Here is a 24,059-nt window from a genome sequence, read left to right as displayed (position 1 = left end):
CATCCAAATCAGATTATGTTGCTGTGTCAAACGGAGCTTCCTGCGCGTGGCTGATTGGCCAATACGATCGTGAAAACGACGTTTGATTGGCCGAGTTGGAGCGTCTTTTTGGGGCATCTACCTGTCGACACAACACCGTCTGAAGCTGTGCTTCGGTCGACTTGACGAGCTGTACCAGCGTACAAGCGGAAGCGGGTTTGAAGTGAGCCAGGACATTCCGTTGGCTCGATCGTCAGCCGACTGGTCTATTGCAACAAGGAAACTGGAAAAGGTGTACATCACTCCGGATGGAGTGACCAAGAAACACTACGACCTGCTACGTAGTGGGATGACAGGTACAGACCGAAGCGGCATCCGGGACCACAGCCAGCTCTCATGCGAACGTTGAGCTGGAAGGCGCTCGTCCAACGGCAGCAGCGCGCATTCCACCACCAACGGCGCGATCGCCGACTTCTTTCACCAACCTCATTCTTCAACTGTTCGCTTCGATGCCAGCCTCGCTCCGTGCCTTTGCTCTCCTGAGCGTCGTCTACCTCCACGCTGTGTTTGCTGGGATGGTCGTGAGCTGCAATGAAGGGATGCTCTGCGGCAACCAAGGCCGCGCCAAGTGCTACGACCCGATCATCGAGGGCTGTTGCGACGGCCTCGTGTACGTGATACACGCGTACAACGCGAGCGGCCAGCTCTCGGTGCGTCAGTGCTGCATGCGAGCCAAGGCGTCGCCTTACGTGGCCTTCCGCTGCAACGCGCCGTCGGCAACCAACGCTTCGTTCACACCGGACGAACCCGGCATGCTTGTTCCGGCGACTCTCGTTCGGACGCCGTCGGACAATGGTACGAGCACGAGCAACGTTAGCCAGACAGCGACGCCCATGACGACGACACTTCCCGTCACGACGAAGCCAGCGACAACCGTGCCGCCGCCGACAACAATGCAGGCAACGACGCTGGCGCCGGGTAATGTTACAACGGCACCGGGCAATGTTACGACGGCGCCGGGCAACGTGACGACTGCGCCGGGCGGTAGTACAAAGTCACCGCCCAAGGCGACAACGGCTCCGCCGTCGACGGCATCGTGCGTCGGGTCGTCGGCGGTCGCCGTCATCGGCGTGGTTTTGGCGCGTTGTTTGGCTGCCTGAAACCGGCAGTGGTCGACGACGATAGCGTAATCTCAGCCAATCTACGCCGTTGGTCTCTTGGAATTTGTATGGAAATTGAATAAAATGGAGCGGAACCGACCAGTTGCGAAAGGTCGCGGCGATGAGCACGGACGACGACGGCGACGTGGACTTTGACGCTGCATTCGACGACCTCTTCTTCTCGGAGCCAAAGCCGATCGGCAAGACACCGGAGCAGAACGTCCTCGTCTCGGACGACGAATGGCGGTTGCCCCCAGTTGAAGCACCAACGCCCGTCGCCGCACCAACGCCGGTGACCAACGCGGGCAACCCGTTCGCGTCGCTACCACACGTCGAATCACCGCTGCCACCAACGATAGCCGACCCAACGTTGGCGCCGCCACCGCCAGCGCACACTACGAGTGGACCTTTAGGGGCAGCTGTGCGCTGCACGACGCTACCAAGTGCCCGCGACCTGCCGTCCGGCGGCACCGTCGCGACCATCGGTATCAGGGACGACAGCGAACACGAGTGGGACCACCTCGTGTCGGAGAAGGGTGTCTTGGCGACGGTCCACGAGGGCGACGAGACCAAGCCGCGGTATGTTCGAAAGAGCCTCTCGTCGGTGCCGGAGCAGCACAAGAGCCTCGGCGAGTCGCAGCGCCAAGCGCTCTGGCACACGCTGCACGCCAACGGCAGTGTCGCGGCGCTGAGCATCGCGCCCGTGAAGCGCGTGTCGATGCCGACAGCCCACATCGTCCACGAACCGCGCAAGGGCGAGACGCTGCTGCACACGATCGACCTCAAGCTCGCGTCCTTTGCGTCCTACTTGGGCGAGACCAAGACGCTCAAGACCGAGCTGGAAGCAGCGCACTTGGCCAACGCAGCGTACGCGTCCAAAGTGGCCCACCTCGAAGAGTCGGTGGCTGCACACGTCTCGAACGAGATGCAGCTGCGAGCGTACATTCAGGCGCTTGAATCCAGCGTGGGCGCCTTGCAGGACTCGGCGGCAGCGATGGAAGCGAGCCAGTCAAAGCTACTGCAAGCCCAGGTACACTGGTCCAAGCAACGGCGTCTGCTACAATCGAGTGCGCTTCGCCGCATTTTCGACCATGCCACGGCGTCGGTGCTGCGACGGGTGTTTACGCAGTGGGTGACGTCGGTGCGCCGGCGACAGGCGCGGTTGGGGCTCGCGACCAACAAAATGGCAATGATCCTCTTTGCCCACGCAGAGAAGCGACACGGCATGGACCGTGGCTTGCACTGTCTGCGCAGCTCGGGACAGCTCCAGGCTGGCGAGCACCGCGCAGCCATGGCGACGACGATGGTCAAGGAGTACCGACGCCACGCCCGCGAGACGTCGCTGCAGTGCATGCTTCTTCTCATGGAAGCACACTCCAAGCAGTGGCGAATGAAGACCCTCGGTACGTCGTTTCGGCGGTGGCGAGCGACAAGCCACGACACCACCGTCCGATACCGCTATCGGCTCTACGCTTTCCGCCGGCTCAATCGGTGGATGCAACTGCGCGGCCTCGATACGACCCGGCGGGCGCTAACAACCTGGCGGGGCTCGACGCAGAGCAATGTACTACAGTCGGCCATCGCAACGGCGTCGGCCCAGGTGCACGAGCTCCACGAAGCCAAAGAGTGCGTCTTTGCGCTCTCACGGCAAAAGGCCAAGGTCGAAGAGTCGACGCGGCAGCTTGAGCACCGGTTGACCGAGCAAACCGATGTCATGACGCAGCTCCGGGGCGAGCTTCAGCTCAGTAAGCACGGGTTTGTGGCGTACGTTCTACGACATATCGACCGGGCGACCGGTGTCCGCCAGTGGTTGCTCCAGTGGCGGGCGGCAGCGAGGTTGTCAAAAGCCACTAAGTCACTCGACACCAGGGTCGCCTCGCTTGAGACTGCGCTCGACGACCAGACCAAGTTTGCCAAGTCCCTCGACCAGTACAACAAGGTGCTGCTCGCAGACGTCGAGCGATACCAATTCGTCACCCACGACACGCGCATCGCTGTCGAGGCACTCTCCAAGAAGCTACTTCGGGAAGAGGCGCGGGTGGCGGAAATCGAAGCGGCGCACGCGTCGCTCTCAACCCACATGACGGCACTCTGCACTGTTGACGCAGCCTGGGCGCTCCCGCAAAGCCTCGTGCAGCTCGGTAAAGACCTCGTCGTCGATCGGCTCACGCAGCTCTTTGGTATTCACGCCGACGCGCCGACGACTGACGGCTGGACGCCGCAAATGTCGCTCGACAGCTGCTACGAGCTCGTGCAGTCGACGCTCGCACCGGCGGGTGCCGTCACCGACACCCTCGACGTCCTTGCGCCGCTCGGGAGCTACTTTTCGGCCGCCCCGCTGACGCTGCCAGTGTTTGTCAACGGTCTCCACGACTACTTGCGGGCAATGCGGGACGAGGCGTCGGACCCGGCGCTGCAAGCCCGCCTCGACGGCTTTTGGCGGCACTTGTTGGCTCCCGATGAGAATCCCGAGCCGTCGTGGGCGCGCCAGAACAAGCTCAGCGATGACATTTTGCAAAACCAGGAGAAGCTCCTCGCTGTCCTCGAGCACGAAACCGCGGTCGTCGAGCGCGCTGTGCTGGAGAAAGCCAGTCTCAAGCACGCATATCCCAGCGAGGCCGTGCCGCAAATCGACCTCCCCGTGACTGACCCGAGCATTGCCTGGTATACCCTCGTGCATGGAAGAACCCTATCCTCACAATGGACTTAGGTATGACTTGCCGCAGGTCGGCGACCTCATCTTGGCGTACGAGCGCCCGCTGGTGGCACTCTTCGTCAAGTATGCGACGCACCACCCCAACTCGCCAACGCCGGTGCCGGCACCGCACTGGGGACCGCTCGAGCGGCAACTGCAGGCGACGTTGACGGCGACGCAACCGCACGCTGTCGCCATGCACCTGCAGGGCGCGCTGCAGTGTTTCCAAGACCTCAAACTCGTGCCAAATGCGTTTACGTCCGAGGTTGTCGCCGAGGCCTTTGGGGTCGTGACGCAGCACAACGACAAGGTGCTGTCGCTCCAAGGGTTTATCCAGGTGTTTGGCGCCTGCATCTTGCACTCGTACGCCGTGTGCCCTACGCCCATGTCGGTGCGCGAGAAGCTGCACAAAGCGTGGCACGACGTCGACTGGAGCCGGGTCCAGGTCGGCGGTCGGCACCAAAAGCCCATTTACGTCGGCGCCGACGTCGAGACGGTTCTCTGGCCGCTCTTTGATTACTTTGCGACTGGTGGCGACGCCGGCGACGACGGTCGCATCAGCCTCACGGTCGCCAAGTTTTGCCGGTTCCTCACCGAGATCGCGGGCGTCGACAAGGAGTCGTGCCGCACCGACGGCGAACTCATGTTTCGCAAGGCGGTCCGTGTCGGCCGCGGCAGCACTGTCGTCTCCCGCATGGTCTTCGATGAATTTTACCTCGGGATTTACTACATGCACCAGCTCAAGGACACAACGCGCCGGTACGAGTCGCCCGGCGAGGCGCTCCAAGAGTGGATGGCCCAGCTCTAAGACGCCTCTAAGAACAGCGTTTCATTATGTATCAAAGTATCAACTTCTAACCCTATTCCCCGTAAGCATTTCTCGCGGTGCCGGAGCCAATGCACAAGCGTGTGGGATTATGGGACATGACTGTCTGCATTAGGTTATCCAAAACGACTAGAACTTGAACATACTACGGATCCGACATGCTCTCCGTCACGTACTTGAGCGCGGCCTCAAACATGGTGAGGAAATATCCGGTTTCGCCGAGCATTTTGGACGGATGGATCATGGCGCCGAGGAACTCCTTGGCAAAGTACGGCCGCTGGAGCCCCGAGTGCACGACCACGTAGATGTGAATCGGCAAAAAGTCGTCGGCGTTCATGGCCGACATGCTCTCTGTGTACGCAAAGCCCTTTTCCTGGCACGCGCGAAAGATCTCGCCGGCCGAGAGCACGAGCTCCTTGAGCTTCTCGCACGGCAGCATGCGCTCTTCCATCATGCTCAAGTGGTAGCAGGCCTTGCCCCAGTTCGAGTCCGACTGGAGCGACTCGGGAATGCCAAAGAACGTCTGCGACTTGCCAAAGAGCTTGTGCTCCATGGTCTGCGTCACGGTCGCCTCGAGCGCGTGGTCGATCGTGAGCTGCACGAGGTACTGGATCTGCTCCTGGAGCGGCACCATGACCGCGTCTTCGACCGTCACGTGCACAATCTCTTCAATCGCGTCGTCGACCGCCTCGATCGTGTGCGAGTCGCTCAACGCTGCCGCGATCGTGCGCCGGTACTGCGGCTCGAGTGTGTCGAGCACGTACTTTTCAATCTGCGTCGTGATGCGGCGGAGGTCGCGGAGTGCGTCTCTCGCCAGCTTCTTGTGGTCGACCGCGATCGCGACGACGCAGGCCTGGACGACGGCGACGCGGTTCCGGAAGACGTGCACGAAGCGCTGGCACGTGTCACCCTCGATCGTGCAGCAGCTGTTGAGGTTCCGGAACAAGTCGAACGCGAGCCACTTGAGCTCGAGGTCGGTCGGGTCTTCGTACGGGTCGATGGCCCCGAGGCGCCGGATAAACTCGAGCGTGCAGAGCTCGGTTTGGAGCTTGCCCAGGACGGCCACGTGCAGCGGCGTGTCGGGGTTGAGCGACGCAATGTTGCGCAGAAAGGTATCGAGGACGAGTCGCCGACGCAAGATCATCTCGGGCGCCTTCGCCACGACGCTGCGCCCTGGAAACGGAATGTCAAAGAGATACTTGAGCTGGTCGCCGTACGGGCTGGCACGGCAGAGCGCCTTGACCTCCTTCCGGAAGCGATAGAGGTCCCGAAAGCGCTTGCGGACGACCCAGAGCACCTTGGTGTGCAGATCGACGACGTTGATGACGTACTGGGCCACGCCGTCGGGCGTGCGCTCGGCGCGGACGACGCGCACCGACATGCCCGGGCGGATTGATGGAAAGTCGTGCGACCACCGATGGTAGTTGGTCAAGCTCATACTGCGCGGGCGCTTGCGGTGCTTTGTCGGCGCAAAGTCCAGTGGCGGCAGCGGTGGCAAGTGCACGGCGTTGTGCGCGTTGTAGAGCGTCGGGTGGCGCTGGATGCGCTGGCTGTTGTTGGCATCCGGTAGCGCCGTCAAGAACGACGTGTTGTTGGTGTTGAAGCCGGGCAGACGCGGGTCCATAACGCTCTGCTCGCGGTCGAGCAGCTGGCCGAGGAAGGTGAAGAAGCGCGCTTCGGCCGAGTACGTGATGCGCTGCCCGAGCTTCCACATTGTGTTCTTGGCCCGCACCGAGGGCTCGGCGAGGAGGCTCACGTCGTTGACGTCGCTGACGATGGGTCGCCGATTGTCCTCTGCTTCTGAGGCTCGGTAGTGCGACTCGCTTGGACGGAGGTAGCTGCGGTCGCTCCGCACACTCGTCATGCTGCTGCTGCTGCTGGCCTCGACCGCGAAGGTAACGCGAGAGTCCGTTGTGTCATACGACCACCGAAAAACGGTCCAAACGACAGAGTTCGATTATCCGGATAGCCGGCAGAGATGGTTCTTATACTGGCTGCCGATTCGCCGGTATCCGGTATCCAAAATGGATTTTTTTGGGGACCTCATCATCGCAAGCGATTGGCTGAAATACCACCCGCCATGCGCGTTGATTGGTCCAATGGTGCCATCTGAACCGTGTGACGCACCCGTTGGTCATACTATCGCAGGACACGACAGGATGGGCAAGCCCTCGGCAAGGCCGTCGTCGTCGTGGTCCAGAGCTGCACCGCCGACGGGACATGGACACGATGGATACCTCTATGATCTGCATGGATCAGCGCGTCCATACGTAGCCTACTGGTCTGTTTACCGTGGGGTTGGATTGTCGTACTGTACGGGCGGCTTGCCACGTAACACCGCAGTGCCCACAGTGACGCACGCGCAGAGCATCGCGTGTGCGGCGCTTCGAGGCGGCGACTGACCATACTGGCAACAGTTGTCGGTATCACTGGCAGCAAGTGCGTCGTTGGGCGTGTCATGTGCTAGATGCATGCACGCAGCGCAAGGAAGTCAAGTCTAGTTAGTAGTCGTCGCTTTTCAGCGCGCGGCGAATCTGCTGCTTTACGTCGCGCTCGTCTTCGCGCTTGCGAGTGTCGGGGCCCTTCTTCTTGGTGCAGAGACCCAGTTGGATCTTGATCCAGTTGGTCGTGCCCAGGTGCACGCGCAGAGGCACCTACCCTTCGCCATGAGTTGACGCGATGACTGCCGATGCTTCCCTACCAAGTGCGCGTTGGGCTGCCGAGCAAACTCGATGATGCGCTTGATCTCGTGCCGATGGGCGAGGATCTTGCGCTCGCGGTACGTCTCGTGGCGCCCAATGATGCCATGTCGCCAGACTTGTATTGCATTCTTGATCAGTCAATGCGCCGAGTAAAGTCGATGGTCGTACCGGGAATGTACATTTGATGCAGGTAGAGCTCGCCGGCGTACTCGGCGGCAAAGGCAGCCGAGATATCGCAGTTGCCGTCGCGGATGCTCTTAACCTCGGAGGCCACGAGCACGAGGCCGACCTCGAGCTCCTTGACGACCTCGTACTTGCCGCGCGCGCTGTGGTTCTCGACGACCTTGCGGGTCGGCCAGCCCGTGTCGATGCTCGCGAAGCGGCGCTGGACGCCGGCCAAAAGCGGAGCCACTCGCTTCAACATTCGAAATTCCAACTAAATTTCAGCCAATGGCATCGAGCGCCGCCCAGCGCGTCGACATTACCTTAAAAAGTGCGTTAATCTCCGTTGCCCTAAACGATTGCGTCAACAACACGCGCAACTCGCCGCCACCGAGACGCTACCCAGCCAAATATTGGACGGAGTATCTGGAGCCTTGCAGTGTACGACTGTTGCTTGGTTCTTTCTACCTAATTTGTTGCGGGCAAATCTTGTCATGGTGCTCGAAATCGCTCTTTACGACCTTATCTAAGCGAATTCGTGCTGACTTGCTGGTTGAAGTTCCGCGCTAAGTGCGCCTTTCCGAAAGATCTTTGGTCATCCCCGAAGCCCATTTCCCCATGCGCCGGTACCTCCAGAAGCACGTTCGGCGCCCGTCGCTGGCCTCGTGGTCGCGTCCGTTCTCGGCGGCGGCGCCAACCGAGGGACTCCCGTCGTCCGCAGACGTCGTCGTCATTGGCGGCGGCTCCATCGGCGCGTCCACCTTGTACCACTTGAGCCAAATGGGCGTCGACGCCGTGCTCGTCGAGAAGGACCAGCTCACGGCCGGCACGACGTGGCACAGCGCCGGTCTCCTTTGGCGGCTCCGGCCCAGCGACATTGACATTCAGCTCGTGCGTCGCCTCGCCACCGACCGCGTCGACTCATGTGCAAAGTGTGTTAGATCAACCACACGCGGCATTTGGCCAAGACGCTCGAGGCCGAGACTGGCGTCTCGACGGGCTGGGTCGAGAACGGTGGCCTTTTCATCGCGGCCAATGCGGAGCGCCTCTCCGAGTACCAGCGGCTCGCGACGCTCGGCAAGTACTTTGGCATCCACGCTGAGGTGCTGTCGCCGGCCGACACGAAAGCGCTGTACCCGCTCATGAATGTCTCGGACCTCAAGGGCACGCTCTACTCGCCGGGCGACGGAACCATCGACCCGTCGAGCTGGGTCGCGGCCTTGGCCAAAGGCGCCAAGCTCCATGGAGCCAAGATTTTTGAAAAGACGCCCGTCGAAGCCATCCTCACGGAAGCCGCCGGCAAGGACGAGACGCAGGTCGTCGGCGTCCAACTCGGTGGCGGCCACGTCATCCGCACCAAGCGTGTCGTCAACGCCGCCGGCGTCTGGTCCAACTACATCGCCAAGATGGTGGGAAAAGACATTCCGCTCTGCGCCATGCACCACGCGTACGTCGTCACCGAGCGCATCGAGGGCATTCAAAACATGCCCAACGTTCGGGACCACGACGCCTCGGTGTACCTCAAGCTGCAGGTACTCGGAACCTCTTCATGCAGTCGCTCACAGTAGCTAGGGCGACGTCCTTCAAGTCGGCGGCTACGAGCCCAACCCGATCTTCTGGGAGAACGTCCAGAACGACTTTGCGTTCTCGCTCTTTGACTTGGACTGGGACGTCTTCTCGACGCACATCAACGGCGCGGTCAACCGCGTCCCGATCATCGAAGCCACGGGCGTGCGCTCGACAGTGTGCGGGCCCGAGTCGTTCACGCCCGACCACAAGGCGCTCCTCGGCGAGATGCCGGGCGTCCGAGGCTTCTTCCTTGGCTGCGGCTTCAACTCGGCGGGCATCATGCTCGCGGGCGGCGCAGGGCAGCAGCTCGCGCACTGGGTCACGGCCGGTCGCCCGACGATCGACATGTTTTCGTACGACATCCAGCGCTACCACCTGAGCATGCTCGGCCACCAGCGATGGAACCGGGAGCGGTCGCACGAGGCGTACGCCAAGAACTACTCGATCGTGTTCCCGCACGACGAGCCCCTCGGCGGCCGCAACGTCCGCCTCACGCCCTTCCACGCCAAGCTCAAGGCCGCCAACTGCGTCTTCCAGACGCGCCACGGCTACGAACGCCCAGGGTACTTTGCCGACGTCCGCAGCCAAGGCGACGTGGCGGTCAAACCCTACACCTACTACGGCAACTACAACCATACGCCGCACGCGGACGACCCGTACTTGCGCGCGATCGAGGCCGACAACACCTTTGGGTGGCCCGGGAGCCACGAGATTGTCGGCGCCGAGGCCCGCGCTTGCCGCGAGACTGTCGTGCTCTTCGACCAGAGCTATTTTGGCAAGTTTGTCCTGTCGGGCGACGACGCGCCGGCGGCCATCGAGTACATTTGCACCAACAAAATGAAGGGCCCGGGCGCGACCGTGTATACGCTCATGTGCAACGCCGCGGGCGGCACCGAGTGCGACCTCACAGTCAGCCAAGTGGACGACACGACGTTCTACATCACGGCCGGCGGTGCCTCGGCCACGCACGACTTTGCGTGGATTGCATCGCTGTTGCGGCGCTTCCCCAAGACGTCACTGGCCGACTTTACCGATGACTTTGGTGTCCTTAGCGTTCAAGGGCCGCTGAGTCGCCCGCTCCTCGAGAAGCTCACGGGCGCCGACCTCTCCAACGACGCGTTTCCGTTCTCGACGCACCGCCTAGTGACGATGGCGGGGTACACCTTCCGCATGCTGCGGCTCACGTTCGTGGGCGAGCTCGGGTACGAGCTGCACATCCCGAAAGACGCGTGTGAAGCCGTGTACGACGCGCTCTGGACGACCGGCGAGGCGCTCGGCATCCGCAACGCCGGGTACTTGGCGATGGACGCGCTGAGTGTTGAGAAGGGCTACAAGCACTGGCACGAGGACCTCCGGAGCGACGATACGCCGGTCGAGGCCGGCATGCTCTTTACGTGCAAACTCGACAAGGACTTTAGCGGCCGCGACGTCCTTGCGAAGCAGAAAGCCAACGGCGTCAGCAAGAAGCTCATCTGCCTCACGCCCAACGAGCACATTCCGCTCAAGGGCAACGAAGCCATTTGGCGCGACGGCACGTGCGTCGGGTTTGTGCGCCGGTGCGCGTTCGGCCACAGCGTCGGCAAGAGCGTCGGGTACGGCTACATCCAGCACCCGGACGGCGCCGTCGTCACGCCCAAGTTTGTCAAGGACGGCGTCTACGAGATCGAGACGCTCAACGAGCGACGCGTGCCCGCGACGCTGCACACCAAGTGCGTCTTTGACCCGACCAACGCGCGCGTCCAAGGCGAGTACTAATCTCCACGTCAGCGCTGGCATCCATGTCACACAAACATTCCTGTCAAAGATCGTTTGACCTTCACTCTGAAAACCGCCTGAGACACGTTCTGGAGCAATGAGATTGTAGTTTCTTATTCTTGGAAAGGCGCAAAAAGGGAATCGAATGCGAGGGCTTGCTACTGAACGACACATTGCATCGTGTCGGACGGTTGAGGCATCATGCTGCCCGACCCCACGGCTCTGGCGAGCTCGGGCGGGAGAAACCCACCGGTAACTCTCCGCGGAGGCTGTACGTTCACATCCAGTGGTCGGTAGCGGCGAAGGAACGCTAGAGCGTGGGTATGTCGATGCTCCGAAGCGGCTTGAAACGCGACCTTGGTGCAGCCGTCCGAGCGGTACTCGTGTAACAGCTTCAGCATGATCACGCTGCCGTTGGCGGCCGCCGTGTCCATGGCGGCCGTGGACGATTTGCCAAAACCACGTTCGAGGAGCCGCCGGAGCAGCTCGACGTTCTGTGTGCGCACAGCGTTGTCAATGGCGTAGACGCTGGCGTCATCGATGGCCGCCAGGCGAAGTGCGTACGGCGCTGAAAAGCAGCGCAAGAGCTCGAGGGCCAGCGCCGTCTGCCGTGCTTCGACGAGTTTGCACAAGACGTAGCCTCTGAATGGCGCACCGTCGGCAACGACAAGGGCTGGATTCCGCGCCAGCGCTGCTTTGAGTCGCCGAAAGGTCAGGGCGAGCGCCATCGAGAGAGCGCTTGACTGGTACGCAAAGATGCACCGCGCAAGATGCGGCTGGGTCAGCACGGCCATAGCACTCTGCGCCTCGCACCACAGACGCGTTGCTGTTGGTGTCATCGCGCACGTTGGGTAATGACGAGGGAATGACTGACACACGGACGCGATCTGTGACTGCGACACGCGCGAGTGGGGTTGCAGTCCATTGTTGAAGTGGACAGGAGTGCGGTCCATACGACGGACGGAGCTGGGTGTTGCTGCCCACATCCACTTGCTGTCTCATACAGACCTGTAGCGCTAAGACGCACAAACTCTAGAACGTTCATGGTCATATCCAGCAGTCGGTGACAGTACAGATAACGCATTCTGCACACAGCGATCTGTGAGGTGTACTCCTCGTAACGAGGCTTCTGCGCTGCGACAGCTTGGGCTCCACACCGGCCCACCATGATTTTTGGGTTCAAATGCTGGAGTCAGGGCGACGACTAGTTGGAGACACATCTCTCCGAGTTGCTCGGACTGAAGCAAGCACGGGCTTTGTCGCCGTGTTATATGGACCCTATACACCTACTCCTACTCTACTATATATTCTGGTTCAAATGCGCAGCGCGTCGTTCGGGTGCACGTCGTTCCAGCCCGTCATCTCCGTGTCGGCGAGGCGAAAGTCGCCGTCCATCTCGAGGCAGTTGTGGATCGCGTAGAGAAACTGCTTGCGGCACACGTCGTCGGTCGAGTACTTGGGCAAGAGGAGCGCGAAGAAGCACGTGTGCGACTTGGGCAGCGAGTCGTCCGGGTTCTGCGTCATGCCCTCGCCCGACGCCGCCTGGATCTTGAACTTTTGCGTGAACCCGTGCTGGTCCATGGGCAGGCGGGACCGCGCCGAGACGAAGCGGAGAAACGCGCACCGATCGTCCTGGCTGAACCCGTCGAGCACGCGCCAGAAGCGCTGCACGAACGCGTCGTCCGCGCTCACGTCTTCGTCGTACTCGGTGTGCGCCATGAGCAGCGTGACGTCGATTTCAGCTCGGCCGCAAATGCGCACCTCGAGCTCGTCGTGCGAGAAGAGCGCGACGGCGTTGGCCGGCACGATCGTACACAAACCTTGCTTGATCGCATCGATCGCGCGGTCGCTCTCGTGCAGTCGTGTCTCCAAGACTCTCTCCATGTACTCGGGCAGGTCGGCCCACGTGACCCGTCGGTCGGCGCCGTCCGGCGTGAGGTTGACCATCGAACCGTCTGAGAGATTCGTGGTAAAATTGAGGTCCAGTGCATCGAGCGTCGCCTCGGCGACCGCTGGCTCGGTGCCATGCTGCGCCAAGAGCGATTTGAGCTGCTCGAGGAGCGCGTAGGCGGACGCGTCGACGGCAGCGAGGTCGGACGCATCGACGGGCGACCCCACGAGCCGCTTCCAGATGCTCGTGGCAAAGTCGATGCGCACGAGCACTTTGGTGCGCAAGATGATGCCCAGAATTTGCCCGAGAAAATGGTACATTTCCAAAAAAAGACCCGTGTTGTCGACCGGGTGCGTCGCTGAGCCCTTGTTCCACTTGGCGTCGTAGCGAAGCAAGGACGGGTTCAAGACGAAGCGCTCGCGGTGCGACCCGACGCCGTTGCGCCAGTTGGGACATGGCATCAGGAACGGAAGGATGCACTGGAGTCCGTCGGTCGAGTCGGCCGAGTCTACTTTGCACGATGAGATACATGGCTTGGACGCAAAACGCACCGGGTTTGATGGACTGGAGCTCCGAGGCAAACTGCGAAAAGAACTCGCGGTACGGTCCGCCATAGTCGTCGGCGCCTTCGCCTTCGAATTTGACCTTGAACGTGCGCAGCTGGCCGTCGTCCATCGGATGCGAGTAGACCTAACCTCGCGCATGAGAATCCGAGCGTAATGTTCGAGTCGTCTACCATGCGCAACACTTTGTTGTCCAGAAAATGGAGCTCGTCAAACGCTTGGCCGAAAAGACTCTGGCCGACGAGCGTCTCGAGGTCCGACTTGAAGTGGGCGACAGCCGCTTTCGGGCGGTTGACCACGAGCTGCGGGAGGTCTTCGGGGTAGTCGTAGTCGTCTTCGGCCTTCTTCGGGTGCGTCAGCGTCTTCTCGAGAAGCGTGTCGAGCAGTGCCAGTTTGAGCGAGACGAAGAGAGAGCCTTTCGTGGCGGCAAGCAGCGACGCGTTCTGGAAGCTCTGGCGCGGCCCAAAGTAGTGCCAGCTCAAGTCAAAGAACCCGATCGTACGAGACACGTCGTGGTTGAAGAGCTTGAGCAGCGCAACGCGGCAGACGATGCGCCCGAGCTCCGCCTCGGACGAAGACTCACTGCGGAACACATCCGTGACCTTCTCCACCGAGATGTTCCACGGGCTCGGCCCGCCGAGGCCACAGACGCCGTTGAGCGTTGCGATCAGCGCTGCGTCTTTGGCCACGCTCCAGTGGTGGCAGTCGGCGCAGGCCGCGAACGCGTCGAGGCTGATGGCGGGCTGCGCCTTGGCGGCCGTTGCCGACGGCTCACTGGCCGACTGGACGTTGATTTGTCGCGGACGCACCTTGCTCGGGTCGTAGAACCAGCAGCCCGCCTCGGCTTCGGTTTCGATCCAAAGCCGTCCGTCGGCCACACCAACGACCGTGCCGTTGCCGCGCGGGGTCTTGACCCGGTCGTGGGCTTTGAAGCCGAACGGAGCGCACGTGGCGTCCGAGACGTCAAAGAGGAGATCGTAGCCGGCGCGTGTCATGCACCGCGCGCGTGTCTCGTTGCACCACTGAGTGTAGGCGTCGTACGCCCGCAGCAGAAGCGGTGGCTGCAACGCAGCACTCTGCACCATGCACTCCATGACCGCACAGACGCCAAGGTACTCGTCGATGGTCGCATCCTTCGGAGAGCCGTGGAGCGTCAGGCCGACGCTGCACTCAAACCCGTTGGCGACGAGCGAGATCTTTTGGTGGCGCGAGTAGAACGCGACCGCGGGAAAGAGTTCCCCGATGACGTTGTCAAAGGCGACGCCGAGATCGACGCCGTTCTTCGAGTACGAGAGCGTCCCGAGGTCGCAGTCAAGGTCGAGCCCGATAACGTCGCCTTCGCCGAACGTGTCGCCGTACGTCTTGAGGCGGTTGCGCTGGTAATAGAGCGCGCCGTCCCCGATAAAGCCCCAGCTGTGCTCGTCCGCCCCGAGGAAGGACTCGAGGTTCGCGCGCTTGGACGCGACGCCGAGGAAGAGGTACGCAGACGACGACTTGTCGATTTTGATTTGCCACTTGTGCCGGCCGACGACGAAGCCTTCCGAGCCGAGTACCATGCGCCACGCCTCGTTGCCGCTGTACGCGACGCCGAGCCCGTCGTCTCCGAAGGTGAGCGCGCTGCTCCGGCACTTTTTCTTATCGAGCGTGAACGGCACTGACTCGGCGGTCGTGTCACGCGCAGACTTGGTGGCAACGACCGTGGTTGTCGACGCCGCGCCACGCCGCAGTCGACAGTCGTACGACGTTTGCGGACGCAAGCCGACGCGCGTGCATTGGAGATCGCGACCCGAGTACCACTCAGTGTAGTTGCCGTCAGCGTCGACGGCTTCGACGACAAACGCATCGTTGTCGTCGCCCCCCGAAGGCCACGCGACAGTCACCGACATCTCTGTGGCAGCGACCAGCTGCAGGCTCAAGGGCAATCCAGCACTAAGGGGCTGCACAACCCGAACCAGCTCCAAGAGCCCTTGCAAATACGGCGAAAAGTACAGCCGGTTCTGCGCAATCTCGCGCAAATGCCGGCGTCGGGCGGCAAGGAGGAGACAGTCGACGTGCAGTGGCGGTATCGCACAGAGCGACGCTTTCACTGCGGCGTCTGCGAACGACGTGTGGGCAAGCAAAAGCGTGAGACACCGAAACACGACGAGCTTGAGCGCCAAGTTGGAGCTCGCCAAGCACGGCAAAAGGCGCCGCACCAACGCCTGCAGAGTGTCAGTCGGCGACGGAGTCGTCTCCAAATAGGCCTGAAAGCAAGTTGGTTGCGCAAAGAACCGGTCTAGGAGCCACGCCGCAAACTCAATGCTGGGCTCGAGCAGAGCAGCAGCGTCGCCGAGGTGCACGTCGCGCTGCGTCCAGAGGTACCCTTCAAAGCGGACATCGCAGGCAGCTAAAAGCTCGGTTGCTATCGCATCGCAGAGCAGCGCGCCAAACGTCTGTAGGTGCTTGTGCAGTGCGTCGGTGACGAGGCTGGCGACGACGCGGTCGGGTGCAAACGTTGAGCGTACACCGGCGTCCACGTGTCGCAAGACGACCTGCGGCCCCCGGAAGAGCACGGTCTTGGAGAAGCGCAGCAGAATTCCAAGGTCGCTCGCCGGGAGCCAGGCGACGTGGGAGAGCGCGGTGGCCACAATCTGGCGCGCGTAGAGGATGCTGAGCGACGCTTCGGCGGCCGCAGCCGCAGCTAGCACGTCGGTGGCGCTCCAGGCGCGGAGCTCTTGCTGGAAGCGCGAAAGGCTCTCGAGCATGTTGAGGGGCGGCGACGCATTCCCGAGCTTGGCGTCGAGAAAGAGGTGGCTGCAGTTGGAGAGGAACCCACCTTCTTCGAACGGGAAGTAGAGTTCGCCAAACACCTTGCGGCCCGTCTCCTTGTCTGCGAACGCGTCATCGAGGAGCGTCGGCGAGACGACGGCACTCGACGACGACGACGATAATGCGTCGGGCGCATCGTCCTCTTCTTCGTTTACGTCCAGCCGCGCGTCTTTTTCCCGCTCTTCCTTGTCCTTGGCGGCCTGGAGCGAGTTGAAGTAGTCGAGGTTGTCGACGATCCACGCGGATGCCGATAGAATGTCGTTGCTCGTGTGCTTGAGCGCCATGACGCACCAATCTTCCGGGAACCCCATGAGTGAGAGCTCTTCGACGAGCTCGGCGCGGACGTCGGCATCGTCCTCGTCGTCTTCGTCCTCGTCTTCGTCCTCGTCTTCGTCGTCCTCTCCATTGCGCTCGTCGTCCTCGTCGTCCGCTTCGTCGTCCGCTTCGTCGTCGCCAAGGTCGTCTTCCGACCCTTTTCCGACCGCCGTCGGTGGCCGGTCGCGGGACGTGTCCGCTCGTTGGGTCGTTGCTATGGTCGTGGACTCGACCGCTGCTGCCGAGAGCTCATACTGCCGTCGCCGCAACAGCACTGCTTTGAGCTCGGCCTCGGCCAGGGTGATGAACTCCAACGACCCGTCGCTTTGAACGGCGAGGCTCAAGAGGCTTTGGAAGAGCGACGGGTGCGCCCGCAACAGCTCCGCTGATGTCTCTTGGAACCGCACGGCCACGGCCAAGGCTTTGAGCGCACGCGCATGGCTCTGACGCCCCAACGGCGTGCTCGCTCCGTCGTTGCATATGGATGACGCCGCGTGGAGCAGGAGTGCACGCAACCGCGTCGACAGCTGCGTGTCGGACGACGAGACGGCAAGTTCGTCGACGTTGAGGCGGAGAACTTTCCATGTGTCCATATTCAAGGGGGTCGCGTGGACACTGGCACTCCAGGATGCATGCGTCGTCACGTGGTCGGTGGTCGTGGCGATCTTCTGCAGTACGAGCTGGGCGAACGTCTGCGACGGGTCAAACGCGACGACGGTGCCGAGGTCTCGCCCGTGGCTGAGCTCCATGACAGCTCCGATGCGCACCGTGTCAATGGCGCCACCGAGCACGGCGAGTGCGCCGAGACCCGCGGCAACGTCCAGGGCGTCCGCCGCAAGCCGCGCTTTCCCGACAACCGTGACGTCGGCAGCCGCCGACTCGCGGCAGCGACGCATCATAACCTCCAGAGAGGTTGCGAGATGCTCCGCGACGGCCTCCGCCCACGTTGCGTCGGCGGCGAGCGTCGTGAGGAGGCGGCACGTTTCCATGGCCAGATGCAGGCTGCGCTCTGTCTCGGTCGTCAAGCAGTTGTCACCGGCGTACTCGAGGAAGCTCAGCGAATGCGCGGCGAGGTTGAGCGGAAAGTCAACGCCGAGTTTGGGGCCGGCACCTGGCACGGCGTGAAAGCGCCAGAGGCCAAACCCGACGAGACGTACAAAGTACTGGACGAGCGACCCGCCGTCGGCAACGAAGAACTGGCTTAACGGCACCGACGCCGGCGGCACGCGCGGAAGGAGCTTTGCAAAGAGGCGCAGCGCCTGCTGCTGGACGCGGTAGGTCCCGCCGCGCAGCATCCAAAGCACGACGCGCAGCCAACGCGGCGATAGGAGCTCGACGGCGCCTTCGCTGCTCTGCGCCAAGAGCTGAAGCAGCGCTCCGATCTGATAGCATCCGTGGTCCGTCTCCGTGTACAGCGGTGGCGGGCCTTGGTCAAATAATATGTGCAGATGAATGCCCGAGAGCGCCCGGCTGTGCACGCGCACCTGCGCCAACATGCCTTGCAGCCCCGTGTGGACGCTCAGCATCTCGGCGACAGGCGACGCCGCCTTGCCGACGCAAACGCTGCCAGCGCCGACGAGCGAGACCGATGCCGAGAGCACCCTTTGAATCTCAAGCGCACCGTTGATGAAAAGCCGGAGCTTGGGGCCTTCGAGCACGATGCCGACGTGGTACCACTGATTGGGCAGCAGCGGCGTTTTAGACGACGCCGTCTCGATGGCTTGGAGGCGGTCGTGGCCGTCGCCGGCGACGACGCCGATCTCGACAACGTACTCGCTGCTGTCGTCGTCGCCGTCGTTGGCTTCGTACAGCACGCAGTACGGAGCGACGTCACGTCGGCTGGTGCGCGCAAACACAAACTGCTTGGCGACCGCGCTCGCTTTGGCGCCGTCGACGTAGATCCAGAACGTGACACTAAGGTCGTTGCAGTCGTGCCCCAGGGGCAAGAGCGGTGTCAAGTCGGATCCCACGCCTTGGTCGAGGCCGCCAAAGGACATTGGTGACGTGATCACGTCATGGCTTCGTTTGACCACCTTGTCGTCGTCGCCGGCGGCCACAACGATTAGGTCGTGCTCGACCTTGAACGCCGGGACCATCAGGGCCAAGCTCAGCTCGGCCTCTTTTTGGAGCACAGCAAAACAGCGTGCGAGAAGCGGACGCTTGGGTGTTTGAAGCGCGCCGTGGTCGGTCGCCCGGGCCGCAAACGATGCGAATACGTACCGCATCGCTGCCCACAGCGCGCTGTCGCTTCTGCGCAGAAAGCCGAGTACGTCGGGCTTGGCGAGCTTTTGCGCCGCCGTCGCCGCGCGCCGGAGTCGGTGCAGCGTCGGCACGAGCTCGAGATGCGCGACGAGGTCGTACGTTGTCGGCTCGATCGCGATCGTCCAGCACTGCAAAAGGGCGAGGAGCAGAGGCGTTCGAAATACGAGCTCGTCTTCAAAGGAAGTGCTCGACAGCGCCGATGTGATGCGCGAGAGAAGCTGTCCGAACGCAGCTCGCACGAGGCCCTCGTAGAACGCACCAACGCCGTCGAGACCGACGAGTACGCGGCCATCAAGAGGACCGCGGAGGCTGCGCCCGACGCTCGCATACACGTCGACGACGCTGCTTTGCAGCGTGATGTGCGATAGCAGCGTCACGACGGCTTCGAAGCCTCGTGCTCGGTAGGCCGCGCGACGACACCGGTCAAAGAGAGCGCGCTGCAGGCCGCAGAGGTCGACGTCCGCGAGCAAAAACCGAATCGCAGCCTTGCCGACGATGTCGCCTCGGGGACGAAGCACGTGCTTCCACCGGACGATCGTGTGCAGCAACGAGCGCACCCGACGCCAGCGTGACCGCGGGTGTTGGGCCAAGAACGCAGTCTCGGACGTCGTCGAATTAGTCGTCGGTGGGTCCCATGGCATGGTCACGACGGTGGCCTCGTCGTCGACGTCACTCGCCAGAGTAAACAAAAACTGCGTCGCTGTGAGCAAGCGACTTCGAAGGTTCGCGACGTCATCGAGCGTCGATGCCGCCTGTTGGTTTAGCAGCGCATTCTTGAGCTGGGCAAACCCGCGTGAGAGGTCGGCCACAAAGTGCCACTGGTCGAGCAGTCGTCGCGGGGGCGCGGTTGCCGGTGCAAACCGCACCGCCCAGAGCTCGGCGTCGCCAGTCAGGTCGTGTCGCTTGATGAGGACGGCGAAGAAGGCATTTTCGAGCCGCTCGTCAAGGGCGTGGGATGCCTTGAGAAGGAAGCGGTAGCTGGCGTCGACGCGGGCGTACGCGGCTCGTATCCACGCGCAGAACGCTCTCGGGCGCTCGTGTTCGCCGTCTTGCATCTGCACCAGCAGTCGGAGCCGATCACAGGATTGTGGTGGCGGCAGCGGCAGTGTCATACTCGAAACGGCCAGCGGTGCGTGGCGCACCGCTCGCCCGTGCTCGGCAAGTGCAGCAAACACGTGCGCCTCGAACCCGTGAGCAAAGAGCGGACTGCTCAGCCACGCGAGCGCCGTCTCGTCCACTGCCGGGGTCGTCTGCGCGCTCTCTCCGAGCAAGAGCGTGTGCGTCATCGTACTCGCCACCTGCGCAAGCAGTTTCTGAAGCGTGAGGAGCCAATGCAAGTTGTGTACGAGGTCCAACGACGCGGTCGCCGGCGGCTGCGGCGCCTGGTACAGCCAAAGCGCCTCCATGTAGTGACGCTCGGCCTCGCGCACCACAGCGAGCCGGGCGTTCAGGCCGTCAATAAGGCGGAGAAGGTCCAACAGCGGGGTTAGTAGCGCAATGGCAAAGAGGGGGCGGTCACAGAGAAGCAAATGCGTAGTGGCGAGCGCCGGCAAGACTGTGCCGACCATCGAGACGCGAAGAAGTTCGAGGACGTCGTCGCGCACTCTAGTCTGGACACTCACCGTCTTGATGGCACTCGTACAGTGCTCGAAAACCGTGGTTATAAACTCAATGTAGCAGCGCCAGCCACGGGGAAGACGCCCGGCGGCGTCCGGCGTCAGGCGAAACACGCTGTCGAGCACGGGCATGTCGACAGTTGTCCGCGTCCACGACTCGACATTGCCGGCCCAGCTCGCGAGCTGCTTTTGCATCGCGTTCAACAGCACAACGTACGGGCGGAAGGCGGCGTCGGCACTGCGAAGCTCGTCCTTCTCCGACTTGGCAAGCAGCGCCATCGTCTGCACCCCAATTCGCTCGACCAGAACGCTCGCCAGACTCTCCAAGCTCTCGGTCCCCGCCTGTGGTGACTGAGGTATGAACTGCGCGAGGATTGCGTCATCTGCCATGCGCCGGAGAAGTGGCTCGAGCACGACCTTTCGGTTGCGCGGGATCGGTGGCGGCGTCCCGGCACCACACGCACACCCGCCCGCCACCATGACCGGTGCCGTGTCCTTTAGAACCGAGAAGATCACCGACGTCTGGGTGCACTGGCACGGGTAGAAGAGCTCAAAGCCGATGAGCAAGGTTTCGACAGCCGCAGTCACGAGCTGGTTCTTGCCGTCGACGACGCCCGCGTGGTTGTCGCCGTCGCGCAAGCTTTTTGGCACGTCGATGAGCGAGATCAACACCGCATGCACTCGGTGCAGTGCGCTCCGGAGGCTCTCCATATCGGGCTCCTTCTCGACGAGCGCTTGTGTAGCGACGAGGCGCTTCCCGAGACCGCAGCGCACGAGCTGCGTCACGTTGGCCTGCAGCACCCGAAGCGACGCCAATAGAATGTACACTTGGGTCTGCGCCGCCTCGCCGTCGCGCCCGAGACACCCGCGCGTGATGATGTCGGCGACCGCGAGGAACGTCGAGCTATGGACGTCGACGCAGTAGGTTTCGAAGCGCCCGGCCGCGCCTTCCTTGGGTGTCGGAGCCGCGAGCGACGGGTACACATGTCGGCGTGGCGCAAACGCGCGCGAGAGTCGATCCAAGTGGGCGAGGAGGCACACGGCGGCTTGCACGTGGCCCAACGCGGCAGTCGGCGGCGGGCGCTCGGGCGCTACGAGCGACGCCTCGGCCTCTTCGTCTTCCGGATCCAGGTCAAACGACGGGTCCACGAGGGCGCGGAGCGGCTGCGACGCGGTGCGCGGCGGCGGCTTTGGTTTTCCTGGCGCCACGAACGCCGCCATGTCGGCCAGCACCGCCTCGGGTGTAAACGCGCTGCTGTCTGTTGCTTCGAGCACCGACTCGGCGGGCGTTAGCTCGGCCACGTCCTTTCCGCCCGTGAGCACCACCGTGTGGTAAAAGCCGGCCGCGACCATCGCGATGCGCTTGCCCACAAAGGCGTCGATCGGCGTTGGCACGACCCGCTCGTTCGTGTCCCCTGTCCCGAGCTGGCCGTGGTTGTTGCGCCCAAAGGCGTACAGCATGCCGTTGTCGGCGACCGCGAGGGTGTGGTAGCAGCCGCAGGCGATGCGGACAATGTCTTTTCCCTCGAGCTCGGGCACGAGCGTCGGAACCGCGATGCGCTGCTGGGCATTTGCAGCCTCGCCGATGCCGAGCTGTCCATAGTCGTTGCGGCCAAATCCGTAAACGTGGCCACCGACGCAGAGTGCAATCGTGTGGTAGTAGCCGCAGCGAACCTCGGTGCACACGAAGCGCTCGAGGCCGCTCTTGACGACCATTGGTACGAGCTGGTTCTCGATGCCGTCGACGCCGAGCTGGCCGTAATCGTTCTTCCCAAACGCGAGGATGACGCCGGACGTTGTCACGACCGTGCTGTGGTATTGGCCGCACGCGACCGAGCTCAGCGGGACGTTGGCGAGTGCGTCGACAGGGGCGGGCGACCGGCGGTCCATCGTGTCGTTGTGCCCGAGCTGCCCGTAGTCGTTGCGCCCAAAGGCGTACACCGCATCGCCGTCGACGCTCAGGAGCGTGTGGTAGTAGCTGCAGGAGACGAGTTTGACGCGCTTTGTCATGTCCAGCCCTCGCAGCACCTTGGGCACGCTCTCGCTGGTCGTGGACCCAAGCCCGAGCTGGCCGCGGTAGTTGTACCCGAACGCCGCAGCCGCACCATCGCCGTTGACAATCACCGTGTGCTCGCACCCGTTGTAAGCGTGGATCTGACTGACGCCGTGCTCGAAACCCGCGTCGAGCTTGGAAATCGGTGTCATGGACGCGACGCGCGTCGTCGTGCCCTGGCCGCACTGCCCGTTGTCGTTGTAGCCGCACGTGAACACGGTGCCGTCTCCGCTCAAGGCGACCGTGTGCTCGTTGCCGGCGCAGACTTGCACAATACCCTTGCCTTGCAGCGTCTCGATGCGCTCAAACGCGCGTCGCGGATTGGTGTCGCCATGAGAGAGCTCCCCGTACGAGTTTTGGCCGCAGCTCCACACCTCGCGCTCGTCCTCGTCGTCAACCGCGACGCCAGCGTCGGCTGACTCGCGCGGTGTCGCCGCGCGCAGCACCGACACAATCGGCTCGATCTCAAGCGACTGAAACCGGCTCGGCCGCGGCGCGAGGCTCGTGTCCGCTTTGAGCGGCTTGTCGCGGACGTTGTTCTTCTTCGGACTCGGGCTAGATGACGTTGGCCCCGAGATCGGGTGCACGGGGCTAATGCTCTTGGCCTTCTTCTTGAGCTGCGCCGTCATGACGATCTCGTCCGAGTCGCGGAGAAGCGGTCCGACGCGCGGCAGCTTGCGGAGCGATTTCACGTCGAGAGCCCCGAGGTCGTCGTCGAGCAAGCTCTCATCGGGTAGCAACTCGACCTTCTTGATGTCGGTAGCGGCGTCGCAGGCGGCGTCCGTTGCGCTCAGCAAGACGCGAATCGCGAGCAAGAAGGTGCTCACGGAGCCGCGCGCGATCGCAAGATGCAGTAGCGTTTGCATCGCGACGCTGCTCACGTCGCCGGGCTCGGCACACATGTCGAGGAGGAAATGCTGGAGACGCTCGATCACGAGAAGCGCGTCGGGCGACTCGGTGCGGATGCGACCCTTCCCCGGCGGTGTCGGCGCGAGGGCGAGCGGCGACAACATTTGCACCAGCGGGACCATGTCCAAGAGCAGCTGGGCGCGGCCCTCGCGCATGTCGGGCTCATGGAGGCTGGCGACAAGTGCGAGGAAAACGTGGACGCCGAGGAGAGCATCGTGGGGCATGTTCCGGCCTTTGGCGCTGCTGAGAGCAACTGTAGCGCTCTCGGTGGTCTCCGCACGCGCACCCGCGCGCGACGAGAGCGCGTCGTGGGCAGAGCGCAGAAGGAACTTTTGCAGCTCGAGCTTGGTGAGGAACGGGTCGACAATCTCGCAGCTGCGCACGAAGATGTCTCGGAGGCGGTGGATGCTAAAGTGGGCGAGGAGCGTCGGGTCCTGGTCCACGACGGCCATGACGGCGTCGCCCAGTGCCAGGTCGTCTGCTTCGTGGGTCTCGGCGTCGGCGTCGTCGTCGGGCTTGGACACGAGTAGATGCATGCGATGGCGCTGGTACTGGTTGTACGTCGCTGCAAAGCCCGACCGCCGGAACTGTTTGGTGAGGAAGGCCTCGTCGCTTAGCTGCTCGAGCGTCACGCGGCCCCAGCGCGCGTCGAGGCGGCGCGCCTTCTCGCTGTCGCCGCAGGTCGCGTGTACTTGGCCCATGCTTCCTGGTTGCTCGGAGAAGAAGGTCGAGGGGTCCAAGGAGCATGCGTCGTCGGCGCCGCCCAACCGATGGCAACCGAGTAACTCCTCGTC

The 24,059-nt window shown here is 62.8% G+C and overlaps 7 protein-coding genes across 7 annotated transcripts; 3 read left to right on the top strand and 4 right to left on the bottom strand.

Annotated features, from left to right (window-relative positions):
• Nucleotides 1-185: 185 nt before the first annotated feature.
• Nucleotides 186-1,202, top strand: SDRG_05309 (hypothetical protein). Its single transcript, XM_008611022.1, has 2 exons — nucleotides 186-271; nucleotides 325-1,202. The coding sequence occupies exon 2, from the start codon at nucleotides 489-491 to the stop codon at nucleotides 1,137-1,139; it is 651 nt and encodes a 216-aa protein (XP_008609244.1). The 5' UTR covers nucleotides 186-271; nucleotides 325-488; the 3' UTR covers nucleotides 1,140-1,202.
• Nucleotides 1,203-1,257: 55 nt separating this feature from the next.
• On the top strand, nucleotides 1,258-4,665 carry SDRG_05308 (hypothetical protein). The gene is made up of 2 exons (XM_008611021.1): nucleotides 1,258-3,803; nucleotides 3,850-4,665. The coding sequence occupies exons 1-2, from the start codon at nucleotides 1,261-1,263 to the stop codon at nucleotides 4,640-4,642; spliced, it is 3,336 nt and encodes a 1,111-aa protein (XP_008609243.1). The 5' UTR covers nucleotides 1,258-1,260; the 3' UTR covers nucleotides 4,643-4,665.
• Nucleotides 4,666-4,742: 77 nt separating this feature from the next.
• On the bottom strand, nucleotides 4,743-6,604 carry SDRG_05307 (hypothetical protein). Its single transcript, XM_008611020.1, has one exon. It carries the CDS (start codon nucleotides 6,522-6,524, stop codon nucleotides 4,806-4,808), a length of 1,719 nt encoding a protein of 572 aa, XP_008609242.1. The 5' UTR covers nucleotides 6,525-6,604; the 3' UTR covers nucleotides 4,743-4,805.
• Nucleotides 6,605-6,723: 119 nt separating this feature from the next.
• SDRG_05306 (SsrA-binding protein) lies at nucleotides 6,724-7,870 on the bottom strand. Its single transcript, XM_008611019.1, has 5 exons — nucleotides 7,848-7,870; nucleotides 7,531-7,798; nucleotides 7,362-7,477; nucleotides 6,952-7,314; nucleotides 6,724-6,899 (listed from the first exon to the last, which is right to left on the bottom strand). Exons 2-4 carry the CDS (start codon nucleotides 7,784-7,786, stop codon nucleotides 7,162-7,164), a joined length of 525 nt encoding a protein of 174 aa, XP_008609241.1. The 5' UTR covers nucleotides 7,787-7,798; nucleotides 7,848-7,870; the 3' UTR covers nucleotides 6,724-6,899; nucleotides 6,952-7,161.
• Nucleotides 7,871-8,142: 272 nt separating this feature from the next.
• On the top strand, nucleotides 8,143-10,848 carry SDRG_05305 (sarcosine dehydrogenase; the record flags this gene model as incomplete). The annotated part of the gene is made up of 3 exons (XM_008611018.1): nucleotides 8,143-8,415; nucleotides 8,466-9,056; nucleotides 9,097-10,848. The coding sequence occupies 3 exons, from the start codon at nucleotides 8,143-8,145 to the stop codon at nucleotides 10,846-10,848; spliced, it is 2,616 nt and encodes an 871-aa protein (XP_008609240.1).
• An 87-nt stretch (nucleotides 10,849-10,935) lies between these two features.
• Nucleotides 10,936-11,692, bottom strand: SDRG_05304 (hypothetical protein). The gene has a single exon (XM_008611017.1). It carries the CDS (start codon nucleotides 11,685-11,687, stop codon nucleotides 11,007-11,009), a length of 681 nt encoding a protein of 226 aa, XP_008609239.1. The 5' UTR covers nucleotides 11,688-11,692; the 3' UTR covers nucleotides 10,936-11,006.
• Nucleotides 11,693-12,050: 358 nt separating this feature from the next.
• Nucleotides 12,051-24,047, bottom strand: SDRG_05303 (hypothetical protein). The gene is made up of 3 exons (XM_008611016.1): nucleotides 13,476-24,047; nucleotides 13,291-13,429; nucleotides 12,051-13,247 (listed from the first exon to the last, which is right to left on the bottom strand). Exons 1-3 carry the CDS (start codon nucleotides 23,964-23,966, stop codon nucleotides 12,163-12,165), a joined length of 11,715 nt encoding a protein of 3,904 aa, XP_008609238.1. The 5' UTR covers nucleotides 23,967-24,047; the 3' UTR covers nucleotides 12,051-12,162.
• Between the last annotated feature and the right edge of the window lie 12 nt (nucleotides 24,048-24,059).

This window comes from Saprolegnia diclina (genome assembly GCF_000281045.1).
Source record: "Saprolegnia diclina VS20 unplaced genomic scaffold supercont1.14, whole genome shotgun sequence".
NCBI classification, from domain to species: Eukaryota; Oomycota; class Saprolegniomycetes; order Saprolegniales; family Saprolegniaceae; genus Saprolegnia; species Saprolegnia diclina.
The sequence above is the reverse complement of the archived record's forward strand: the minus strand, read 5'-3'. Positions and strand labels throughout refer to the sequence as shown.